The sequence below is a fragment of the Lepidochelys olivacea genome (assembly GCF_965140295.1).
Source record: "Lepidochelys olivacea isolate rLepOli2 genome assembly, chromosome: 3".
In the NCBI taxonomy this organism is placed as follows: Eukaryota; Metazoa; Chordata; order Testudines; family Cheloniidae; genus Lepidochelys; species Lepidochelys olivacea.
The window spans coordinates 178,669,670-178,682,577 of NC_140413.1; the positions used below are offsets into that span (position 1 = coordinate 178,669,670).

At 41.2% G+C, this 12,908-nt stretch overlaps 1 protein-coding gene across 3 annotated transcripts in view; it reads left to right on the plus strand.

Moving 5' to 3' along the window:
• The window catches only part of TTC7A (tetratricopeptide repeat domain 7A), a 276,049-nt gene that overhangs the window by 189,089 nt on the left and 74,052 nt on the right, over positions 1-12,908 (plus strand). For all 3 annotated transcript variants that reach the window (XM_084622482.1, XM_084622481.1, XM_084622483.1), the window contains 2 exons: positions 2,130-2,246; positions 6,172-6,269. In XM_084622482.1, coding sequence (XP_084478608.1) covers positions 2,130-2,246; positions 6,172-6,269 — 215 coding nt within the window. The remainder of the gene's footprint in view (positions 1-2,129; positions 2,247-6,171; positions 6,270-12,908) is intronic.

Below are 12,908 nucleotides of genomic sequence, written 5' to 3' on the forward strand. Positions count from 1 at the left end.
CCATGTAGGTACTTGTAGGCTGTGATCAAGTTACTACTTAACCTTCTTTTGGATAAACTAAATAGATTGAGGTTCTTTAGTCTCTTACTATAAGGAATGTTTTCCAGACCTCAGATAATTTTCCTAGCTCTTTTCTGAACTCTTTTTAATTTTCCAGTATTTTTTAAAGTGTATTCCAGTAATGGTCTCACTGATGCCATAGACAGAGATAATACTACCTCCCTACTCCTATTCGATATTCCCCTACTTTATATCTGAGGCTTGTGTTTGCATTCATAGCAACAGCTTTGCACTGGAAGCTCACACTCATTTAGTTATCTCTCATGACCCCCTAAGTCCTTTTCATTGTCAGTGTGTTCCAGAATACGGTCCTTCATCCTACAAGCGTAACCTACGTTCTTTGCTCCTAGATGTATGACCTTATATTTGGCTGTATTAAAACACATGTTGTTCAAATGAACCCATCTTACCAAGGCATCAGCCTGTTTCCATTATTATTTATCACTCCCAATTTTTGTGCCATCTCCAAATTTAATTTTTAAGTGCACACCTTGTAGCATTTGTGGTGTTCTTATTATCCATGGATCAAATCCTAAAAGTTAATAAGCATCCATGTTTTAGTGGGAACACCAGATTTTAATGGGAGGCTCAGCATGTCTGAGCATTTGTTCCATTGTTACTAGCATTTGTCAAGCTAAGATGAGACAGAAATAATGGTGGGTGAGTGAAGCAACCAGAGGAAATGTCCAAGAGACTATTTGTTTCTGTCTGCCTTTTCTCACTTAAATTTGTAGCATGGGAATCTTGTTGGATCCTGACTGCTTCAGTATCTTCAGAGGAGTGCATTCTTCTTCTGTGTTTGGGTATAAAATTGCTACAGTTTCTTTTAGCTGTGGACTTCTCCACAGTGATCCATGTCACCTCCAGCCTGAAATGTGCTCTATTTGGGATTACATCTGAAGGCCACATGGAAACTTTGATTAGTGCAGAATATGACTGCTCACTCTGCATATTACTGTATATCTGTGCTCCATAGTCTGTGTTGGTTAATTTCCAAGTGCAGTTGAAGGTGTTGGTTTTGATCTATAAAACTACCATGGTTTGGGTTTTGTCTGCTTTTGAGACAACTTCTCTCTGTAAAGTAGGTGAGGTTCTACATGGGCATTGGGTCCATCCTCACAGTTCTGACTGGAGGACCAGGGACCTATTTTATTACTGCTGTATTTTAATGTATATCTATTTTAGATGAATCTGCTACGGTACTGAATTAATTAGTAGTTCAGTATATTTCCTTGATTTTACGGTAACATATAAAGAAAAGGGCTAAATTTAAATTAGTAAATAAGAAACTTCATATTTCACCAATTAAAAAAACAAAGCAAGTTAAGTGGCATTCTAGAAGCAACTGATAAGTTGTGTCAATAATGACTCCTTATAACCTCTCCGTGCCCTAATTCTGCTGCATGTCCGCACTTAGTGAAAATACAATTTCTCTAGGAATAAGAATAGCATGTGCAGTTGTATTAGCTAGGACAAAAATTTACAAGGGCTATCAACCTTCTTGCCTCAGGGCATAAGATGATCACCAGCTAGGGTCAGGAAGAAATGTTTCCCTTCTGCAGATAAGATTACATAATTGGTCAGGTGTAAACAAGGGATGGTTTTGTTTATTACTCACCTTTCTCTGAAATGTATGGTATAAGCCAATGCTATAGGAAGAATACCAGACTAGAAGGATCACTGGTCTTGGCAACCTGTGCATTATGGCAATTCTTATGAGGTTTTTTTTTTTTTTTGCTGTATAAAATAAAACAAAACAAGATACATGGTGTTTTTAAATACTGGTTAGCTTTGAAATGCATTGTTTCTAATACTGCCTTGCTAGATCTGTCCCACCAATGTGACTGTGGTCAGGGAGTATTGTCAACGCTCTGATTTCCTGAACTAAAGAGAAGTATCTCATATTCTAGTGAGGCTATTTCCCCACTCCATTCCCAAGCCAGATGTACAAAGCAAGTGAAAATGCTATCTGTTGGGAGCCAGTCGGAATGCTGATGGATCTGTGTACTCTGTGCATGAGACCCTGGCAAAGTCTAGTGATTTTTCTTTTTCTTTTTTTTGTCTTGTAGCTTACTCTTCACCAAAGTAAAGCTAGAACGGGTGCATAAAGGACCTGAAGAAGCTCTGGTAACCTGTAGACACATGTTGCGTATGTGGCAGATGGTTTATAACTTTTCACAGCACAGGTAAGTTTTTTTTTTTATGTGCAGTCTGACAAATTTGAGCATTGAAATGGAGATATGATTAGCTTGTGATTTAATTTTCACGATATTCTGCTCTGCAGAAAGGCAACAAATAATACAAATTTTAAAAAATACATAGTAAAGCCAAGACCTTAAAAGTTATTTTTATATATAATTCCAACCTTTATAAAAATAAGGATTTGAGGTTAAAGGATCACTTTTTGGCCAAGATTTTCAAAATTAGGCATCTAAATCCACACTTGCATAGCCTGACTGTTTCTAAAATGCCAAGCGCCCAGCAGCTCCCATTTAAGTCAATGGAGCTTATGTTGTTTGGTACCAGCAGAGGATAGAGTCCCACATTTTTTTCCCCAAGAAAAAGGAAAAATCTTGAGCGTGCCAGTTCCTAAGTTGATTCTCTTATTGCACAAACCTTGCACACTATATCACTTTCAGTGTCATTGGTGGTACATAGCACATATTATCCCACCCCAGGATAAGACTGTAACCTTCAGCAATGTTGTGGTGGGAGAGGGGTAAATTGCTAAGAATCTGCAGGCCTCAGCAGTTTGTGTATGTATTTACATACACTTTATAAAAGAACTATACATACATAAACGTACCTGCTTCCACTTGTATCTTCCTTGAGGGGTTATGAGAAACTGCCTACAGAGTTAACTCACCAGCAATTAAAATAGACCCAAAAAAGCGGTCATTAGAAAGTGAGTAGAAGAATGGGCTCTGACCTGTTGGGATCATTATTCTCCACAGGCCTCAGCCTGTATGGGTCTGTTCCTTAGTAAATAATCTTTACTCACACAAATGGTCCCATTGAAGTGGGACTTGGTGTTTTTTTCACAAATATTTCAGTTTCCAGTATGCACTTTTGTTAGGCCAACTACAACAGGGTTGACTGAGAGCTTTAAAAGTATTACGGGTAGGATTTTCAAAGGTTTCTAAGGAATGTGGGCACTAATCCTTTGAAAATGCCTGGCTACATTACTAGGCATCCAGTCTTGATTTGAAGACGTCAAGAGATGAAGAATCCACTGCTTCCTTTGGTAGTTTTCTCCAATGGTTAATTACACTCACTGGTTTTTTTTTACAAGTGCCTTATTTCTAATTTGGATTTGTCTGGCTTTAACTTGCACCCATGGGTTCTTGGATATGCCTTTCTCTGCTAAATGAAAGAGCCCTTTAGTACCTAGTATTGTCTCCGCATGAAGGTACCTATATACCATGATCAAATCACCTCTTGATCTTCTTTTTGATAAACTAAACAGATTGCCTTACAGTGAGAGATTTTAAAAATCTCATTCTCTTTTTTCTCATTGTAAGGCATTTTTTCTAGTTCTCAAATTATTTTTGTGGTTTGTCTCTGCACACTCACCAATTTTTCAACATCCTTTTGAAAATGTGGACACCGGAACTGTACACAGTATTCCAGTGTCCGTTTCACTAATGCCTTATACAGAAGTAAAATCACCTGTCTGCTCTTCCTCACTGTTACCCTGTTTGATACACGTAAGGGTCATATTAGCCCTTTTCGTGAGAGTATTACACTGGAAGTTCATGCTGAGTTGGTTGTCCACTATGACCCCTCGATCCTTTTCAGAGTCACTGCTTTCCAGGATACAGCCCTCCATTCTGTAAATATGGACTGTTTTCTTTGTTCCTAGATTTAGCATCTTGCATTTTGCTGTATTAAAATGCATTCTGTTTTAATGGGCCAAGTATACCAAGCAATCCAGATCACTCTGTATGACTGCCCCTTGCTCGTCATTATTTATCACCCTGCTGATCTTTGTCATCTGCACATTTTATTATCTCTTCTATGTATAGGGAAATAATGTAATATCTCAGGTATCACTGCATGGTAACTGCTGTCAAACATTGACTTCTTAATGATGACTTCTACCTACATACAATATTCTACCTCACGTCAGTAGTGTTTTTAATGTAATACTCCTCCACGTACACTGCACCATAAGCATGACATTGCACAAGCAAAGAAGATCACTGCAGATGCTCTGTAGATACCTATATAGATAAGACAAAGATGCAAGAGGAATTAGATCTTTCTTTCAGTTGTTTTAACACTTAAAATTAATAACAGCAATTTCAGATGATATATCAAAGTAAAACTCAGCCTGTGGGATACCATGGCCCAGTTCTGAAATGAGCTCTGTGTGAGAGGGTCCATGGAGTCCCTTGGGGGTTCAGGGCCCATGTGAGGAATCTCAAGTGGGATCTCAAAGCCTCAGAAAAAACTACTTAGTCCTACTACTGTAAGCACCACTAATAATAATAATAATAATAATTAATAAAAGGCCTTCAGGCCACAAATATATAGCAGGCAAAGACAGTTCTTTGTTATATTTCACTATTATAAAGCTGACCTGTGCTGACGGGAGAGTCAAAGATAAACGCAGAACACAAGCATGAAATACCAGATGAACCAAAATCTCAGAATGCAGTCCATGCCCAAGGATTGATTAAACTCAAAGTTAAGACCTCCAGATCACTTATGCTTCCATGATAACTTTAGTAATTTTCCTGAGATATGTATTACCTGGATAGTGAGCAGTGTAATCTGATGTGTGTCTGAAAAGAGTGGCAAGAAGCAGCCACCTTTCCTTTTAATACTTTGCCCTTTGGTGAGTGCTGAGAGCAGATATCATGATCCCTCTGTTCTTCTTCAAGTGATTGCTCATGTCAATTTCAATTAGGTGTGTACACGGCAACCGGAAGGTTTTGTCCCAGCAGTACCCGTTGTGTCGGACCAGGCGCCCCCTGGGGTCATGCCTTCATGGCACTGAATATAGGGCCCTGCCGACCCGCTGCCACTTCAGTTCCTTCTTACCACTTGTGACAGTTAGCCGGAACGCTCGTAGCTCTTGCTTTGCAAGCACAACTTCCCTAGTATCTTGAACGTTTGTCTTGTAAATAGTTTTGAGATAAGTTTATAGCAATATAGTTTTAGTATGGCATTAGAAGTGCTCTAATCATGAAATGTGTCTTGGTTCTTACCCACCTCCACTCCAAAAAAACACCCACAAAAAATAACCATAAATGGAGTTCTGCTGTGACATAATATAAGAGAGGATCTACCTGGCAAAATATTCCATCTTTTTTCCTCTGGGATAAGGCCCCCCTTCACTGCTGCTGTTGCAGATGCCTCTGGATAAGGCCATAGCTGGGAGCAAATGTATGTATCATAAATTGGGGAACTCGAACTCCTTGTAATGTAATAATTTATTAAGTAGTAGCCTTCCTCCTCCTCCTCCTCTTCAGGCAGAACAGAGGGAGAGGGAAAGGTGCTAATTCCCTTGAAATGATCAGTTAGCAGGTATATGGTATGAGATAATTGGTGCAAGAGGAGTGGAACAGCCTTCACTATGAACCAAATCCTCATGCTAGCACCAGCTCTGAATCGATGCAGAGAAGCAGTGGTCCATGCCCCTTGTGCGACCTTGTGATGGGCTGGAGGGTCTGTGCAGCAGATAATCCTCTGGCCCGGATTCTACCCAGTAACAATGTTCCCGTGAACTACAGAGACCCTCACAGACCAAGGGTGCTGGCTTTCTGCACAGAACCCAAAGCTAATCAAATAAATTAGAGATGGCAAAGCCCTGTTAGAGCATCTTGTCCATCCCTTGCCTGAGCAAGACTGCTTCCTTCTGTAAGTATCCTTGAGTGTTATTTTCCAGTCCACTTCCTTTAGTCTAAAATGATGTTTCAGCATGACCAATTTTCAGATCTTTTTGAGAAAAATCAGCAGAACTCTTTCCACAGTACATTTCAACAGCCCCTGCCCTTTACTGAATAGTACAGCTATCAAATCTAATGGCTGTTTGATTGGATTACTGCATGTTTTGAAGACCTAATTCTGTCAGTGGCCACCTAACACCATCTTGTTTCCTTGCAGTGGCTCTGAGAAAGAAAGCAGTGTGACTGAAGTGCCAATGATCAAAAAGCACAATGGGATGCATCTTTCTCTCCCTGATGCTCACGATACTGACTCTGGTGAGGAAAATAATTTAAAAAACCTTGTCCTTTCCAAAACCAAATGCACATTTTCATAAAGGAGAGAAAGTGGTGTTTTCTACTGTTCTGGGCACGGAGAGTCAGGCATTTTGAATTCTATTCTTGATTCTGTAACTGCCCTGGTGTGTGACCCAGGGCAAGTCATTTCACTTATCTCTGCTTCAGTTTCCACACCTATAAAATGGACAAAATGTTACTTACCTCTTTTGGTAAAGTACATTGATATCTATAAAGAGTGCTAGATATGAGCTTCCTGTTAGTACTGGTAGGTGAAAGTCCGTGTTGTCGTATGGGTATAATTTATAAAGTTGTGTGTTTAAAAAAAATGGCTGAGAACTTAAAAACTGGATGGTAACAGACAACATCTCAGTGATGATTCAACCTGGTGATATTCTGGACAAAAGAGTTCTCAGCCATGCTTGTAGCTGTTTCCATCACAAACTTAACAGACAATCTAGGCTCCAGAGTGATGTTTGGGGTTATTGTCTGTAGGGGGGCAGGGGGGCTGTGCTGGGAGATTTGTATTGATTTATGAGGGTGGCAAATGATGGGCGTGTGCTGCCATGAGGGGCTATATATATTTGGAGTTATTGTGAATACTGGTTGTAGTGTTGGGTGGGTGGTTGTGTTAATTTGTGTCTCGGTGGATTGTGCTAGGAGAGTTGTGTCAATTTGTGTAGGTGGCCATATGAGAGTATATGAGAACTGGTGATTCTAACAAACTTCACAACTACTCCCTCAGACACCAGACATTGAGCCCACTGAGGAGGAAGTTATGTGATGGTCTTGAATCCACTACCCAATGCAAATAGCATGTTGTAATGTTTTTAGCACATGATTATGCAAACTTATGCAGAGAGAAGTATGTTCCACTGTATGTGGCTTTTATAGATTTAACAAAAAGCCTTTGACATGGTTAATCGGTCAGGGCTTTACATAGTTCTGAAGAAGCTTGGTTGTACACCTATATTGCTAAACCTTGTGAAATCCTTACATGATAGCATGAAGGCAACTGTAATAGATGAAAATCAAGAGTCTGACTCATTTAACGTCAACAATGGAGTGAAGCTGAGTTGGATACTGGCTCCTACATTATTTAATATTTACTTCTCATTCCTGCTTCGGTATGCGTTCTGTGATGTTCGAGAGGTGTCTGTCTTAGCACCACAGATGATTAGACCACAGGTTTGTTTAACATGTCAAGGATCAGAATTAGGACGATGGTGAAGGAGATCATCATAAGGGACCTGTTGTTTATAGATGATGCAGCCCCTGTGGCTCACAGTGTTGATGTCCTACAACATCTTATTACCAAATTCTCTGATTCATGAAAAAAAAATTGGCTAGCAATAAGCTTGAAGAAGACTGTTCTCATGCACCAAGGCTCTTCAGAACCAGTTCCGGATATCACCTTAGATGGTATTCATCCAGATGTTGTTGACCAGTTTTTCTACCTTTGCTACTGTTACCGGCAGTGTAGATCTTGATGCTTAGCTCATTAGTAGGATCGGCAAAGCAGCCAGGAACATTGGTCTTCTGCAAGATAGAGCCTGGAATAATAACAAATTGTCAACTCAAAGGAAAATCTCTATTTATGAAACATGTTTTATCCACTCTTCTGTATGGCTCAGAAAATGGATGACTTACACCAAACATACCAAAAGACTAAACAGCTTTCATATCAGATGCTTGCATAAAATTCTTTGAATAAGATGGCAAGACAAGGTGACAAATGTGGAAGTGTTAAGTCATGCTCGTATGTCATTCATGGAAATGTTGATTAGTAAGAAAAGACTCAGGTGGCTTGGACATGTCAAGCAAATGCCAGGATCCCGAAGAATGTGCTGTACTCTGAAGCTCGCAAAGGGTCTAGAAAGAGAGGCCGACCGCTGCGCAGATTTCAGGATGCTTGCAAAGATGACTTCGTATCCTTTGGAATCTTTGTGGATGATTGGGAAAGGAGTGCAGAACGCTGCTCTGGTTGGCGGAGCCAGCTTGTAGATGGAGTGAGGTGTTGCAAGGTGGACTGGATCAAGCTTTGTGATGACTGGCGTCAGAGGAGGAAAGAATCTACTGCTCGGATTCAGAGCATTGCTAGCACATGGGTGTGCCCTACCTGTGGATGGGACCGTCACTTGCGCATCAGACTCAGCAGCCATCAAAGAGCTCTTCGGCACATACACCATGCTCTGTAAAGAGCGACAGTGCCATTGACTTGATGCAAACTTTTCAAAAATTTATAGAGGAGAAGGAATGGCTGTATTCCCTGGGGCTCAGGAAATAGTTAACATTTAGAACAGGTAGTTTAAAGGCGAGAACTTTCCTGGCTTCTCCCATCTTTGCCCTTATAAGTATATCATTGGGTTTATCTCAAGAGCATTCACTTGATTACAAAAAAAGAAAAACAGTGACCAGGAAACAGTTAATTTGTGTTCACTACAAGGCCTGATGCAGGTGCATGCTCAGTGGTCCCAACTCCGATTCACTTCAGTGGGGTTGGGGAGTCCAGCAGATGGTACCCAGGGTGGCTAACCTGTGACGCCGTCTGGATAGCCATAGCTATGCTGCTATTTTTAGTGCACTAGTTCTAATTGAACTAGCATGGGTATGTCTATCTGCGATGGAAATTACACTCTCAGCTGCAGTGTAGACTTACCCCTGGAGAGAAGGATATCACGTGCAGAATACAGCCACTTATTTTGTGCCATGTCTTTCAGTGTTAAATATACACCTCTTAGTAAATTGTGTAGGATTAAGATATATCCTCTTCAGATGGAGGATAGCCATAGCTATGCTGCTATTTTTAGTGCACTAGTTCTAATTGAACTAGCATGGGTATGTCTATCTGCGATGGAAATTACACTCTCAGCTGCAGTGTAGACTTACCCCTGGAGAGAAGGATATCACGTGCAGAATACAGCCACTTATTTTGTGCCATGTCTTTCAGTGTTAAATATACACCTCTTAGTAAATTGTGTAGGATTAAGATATATCCTCTTCAGATGGATAAAATGCATGACAAGCTTAGGATCTGACCTTACAAGCATTTATGTATGTGAACTTTGCTCGTTGAATTCATTGGGGGTGCTCCCATGTGCATTTGCAGCATTGAGCCCTTCGTGTATATATTTATAACACTGGTTTCAGAGTAGCAGCCGTGTTAGTCTGTATCCGCAAAAAGAAAAGGAGTACTTTTTGTTCAATATCTTCATAAATGATCTGGAGGATGGTGTGGATTGCACTCTCAGCAAATTTGCGGATGATACTAAACTGGGAGGAGTGGTTGATATGCTGGAGGGCAGGGATAGGATACAGAGGGACCTAGACAAATTGAAGGATTGGGCCAAAAGAAATCTGATGAGGTTCAATAAGGATAAGTGCAGGGTCCTGCACTTAGGACGGAAGAACCCAATGCACAGCTACAGACTAGGGACCGAATGGCTAGGCAGCAGTTCTGCGGAAAAGGACCTAGGGGTGACAGTGGACGAGAAGCTGGATATGAGTCAGCAGTGTGCCCTTGTTGCCAAGAAGGTCAATGCCTTTTGGGATGTATAAGTAGGGGCATAGCGAGCAGATCGAGGGACGTGATCGTTCCCCTCTATTCGACATTGGTGAGGCCTCATCTGGAGTACTGTGTCCAGTTTTGGGCCCCACACTACAAGAAGGATGTGGATAAATTGGAGAGAGTCCAGCGAAGGGCAACAAAAATGATTAGGGGTCTGGAACACATGAGTTATGAGGAGAGGCTGAGGGAACTGGGATTGTTTAGTCTGCAGAAGAGAAGAATGAGAGGGGATTTGATAGCTGCTTTCAACTACCTGAGAGGTGGTTCCAGAGAGGATGGTTCTAGACTATTCTCAGTGGTAGAAGAGAACAGGACAAGGAGTAATGGTCTCAAGTTGCAGTGGGGGAGGTTTAGGTTGGATATTAGGAAAAACTTCTTCACTAGGAGGGTGGTGAAACACTGGAATGGGTTACCTAGGGAGGTGGTAGAATCTCCTTCCTTAGAAGTTTTTAAGGTCAGGCTTGACAAAGCCCTGGCTGGGATGATTTAATTGGGGATTGGTCCTGCTTTAATCAGGGCGTTGGACTAGATGACCTCCTGAGGTCCCTTCCAACCCTGATATTCTATGATACTTGTGGCACCGTAGAGACTAACAAATTTATTTGAGCATAAGCTTTCGTGAGCTACAGCTCACTTCATCGACTGCATCTGCTGAAGTAAGCTGTAGCTCACGAAAGCTTATGCTCAAATAAATTTGTTAGTCTCTAAGGTGCCACAAGTACTCCTTTTCTATTTATAACATTGTAATCTTATCAATTCTGTGCACATCTATTCATGTAATTTTTAATCTGTTTATTCCATTTCCTTGTATTACCTTCTGCTATGATGAGTCTCCATACGTTGTTTAAATCCCCTTTTCCGTTGTCTGCATGAGGCAGGGTCCTGCAATATGAATTTGGATTATTGAAGAGAACAAGTCAAATTCAACACTAATGTAAGAGTGTGCTACTTCAGTTGACTTACAGGGGAGTTAAGGACGCAGTCTCCATGGCTGTGTTTTAAAGAACAGGCTTTTTGCAATGAGGCATTATAGCCCAATGGATAGGGGCAGGGACTCATGAGACTTGGGTTCTAGTCCCATCTCAGCTATTGCCTCAGTACATGACTTCGGGCAAGTCACTTAAACTGAATTTTTTAAATGTTGTATGCCTCGATTTTTGTTGTCTAACCTGAGAAAACTAGGTCAAATTAACCCCTGCACCCTCCACTGTAACTGATGCTGACTGCCTTGTGGAAGGAGCTCTGATTTGGGATCTTTCTAAATCCATGCTCTTTTTTCCTTCCAGAAATCACTTTTGTGGCTGCCACATTATCAGGGGAAAGGGGCATCACTGGCACGCCCTTGAGCCATGCCAATCTCCAGAGATGATTTCAGCGCTTTCTTTCACACTCACAAGACCTGTGCTGTGTACAGTCCATCTATAGGCAGGGAGCCCTTTCCCCTTCCTCTCCAAAGTCCAAGTTTCAAAGTTCATGGCGTGTGGCGGCTGCTGTTGCTCCCAATGTGGAGGGTGGGTGATGCTGCAAAGACCTGATTTACTCCATGAACCCTGGCTGATTTGGAGAAAGAGTTCCAGAGATCTGGGCTTTCCAAAGTCTGCTTCTTTTTGTTCCCCATGTGAAGAAGGGGGAGAGAGGCTGCTGGGCTCAGTGCCCTAGGTTGGGTCCCTTTAGTCATAGGTGGAAGGCAATCAGCACCCTCAGCTGTAACTGGTGCTGATTGCCTTGATTTTGGATCAATCTGGAGCAGGCTCTAGTTTCCTTGCAGAAATCCCCTGGGAATACACTGCAGTGGAATGGTAATGTTCAGTCATTTCGCTCTCTGGAATCTTCACTGCAGGGAGGATTATTCAGATTGTTTGACACCATCCTCTCTTTCAGTTATACCCCACAATGAGATTATTCTATGCTAGAATTTTAGGCTGTATCTACACTAGCACTTTTGTCAGTATAACTGTGTCACTCAGGGGTGTGAAAAAACACAGCCCAGAGTGACGTAAGTTATACCGGTAGACGCGCTAGTGTGGACAGCGCTATGTCGGCAGGAGATACTACCGCTTCTCATTGGGGGTGGTTTAATTATGTCGGCAGGAGAGCTCTCTCCCATCAACACAGAGTGGCTACACGGGAGATCTTACCACAGCACAGTTGCATTGGTACAGCTGTGCCGCTGTAAGCTTCCTAACGTAGACATGGCCTTAGTTTTGCTGCCAGGAACGTTAGCTCCTCCTTGTTTTCTTCAGCTCCTTCTGACTGGAGCAATGCTCCTAACTAAATTCACTGAGCCCAATCAGGTGCTTTGCTGTTCCATTCTTTTTCTGACTTGTGGTACCATTTTGATTTTCCCCCACTGACTGATTTTTCACAGACAGATACTAAACTTGATTCTTGGTCCCACGATGATCTTAGAACAATGCTTTATAACTTCTCTAGATACATTTATATGACTTATGCAATGAGTAAAAACAATTTTCTTATTTTTATGATTCTTTCTCCAAATGTGAGGAGAGCTTACTGCAAGATGTAGACTTTGTTCTGTCTAGTGAAGCTGTTAAAAAAAGACACTGGAGTAAATAACTAATTGATGTAATAATGTATTACTCCAACATCTTCATGTTTTGGAGCATGAAATTAAAATTCTGAGGTGTGGGATTTCAGTGCTTTTTTTGTTCGAGTTTACGTAAGATTTACGCTTCTATTGAAAAAGACAGTTTTGCACTTCTCTTGCCTTCTGTCTAAGATCAAGGATACGTGAGCTTAATATGTGGGTATTTCTTCTGGCAGGAGACTATATCCTACACTTGCAGAGGAAATGATTTTGTAATCTCTACTTATTAATGTTGTTTATTATTTGTATTATCATAGCATCTACCATGATCCACTTATGTCGTTAAGTGTGCATGGAAGAGGGAACAACTATAAATTAAGAAAATGTAAAAGCCACTCAGCTTAATAAACACTAACAGCCTTGTGCTGCAAGATGCTGAGCATCTCAACTCCCTTTGACTACCTTGCAAGTTGAGGAACTCGGTGGCTGGCAGGATCAAACTCAA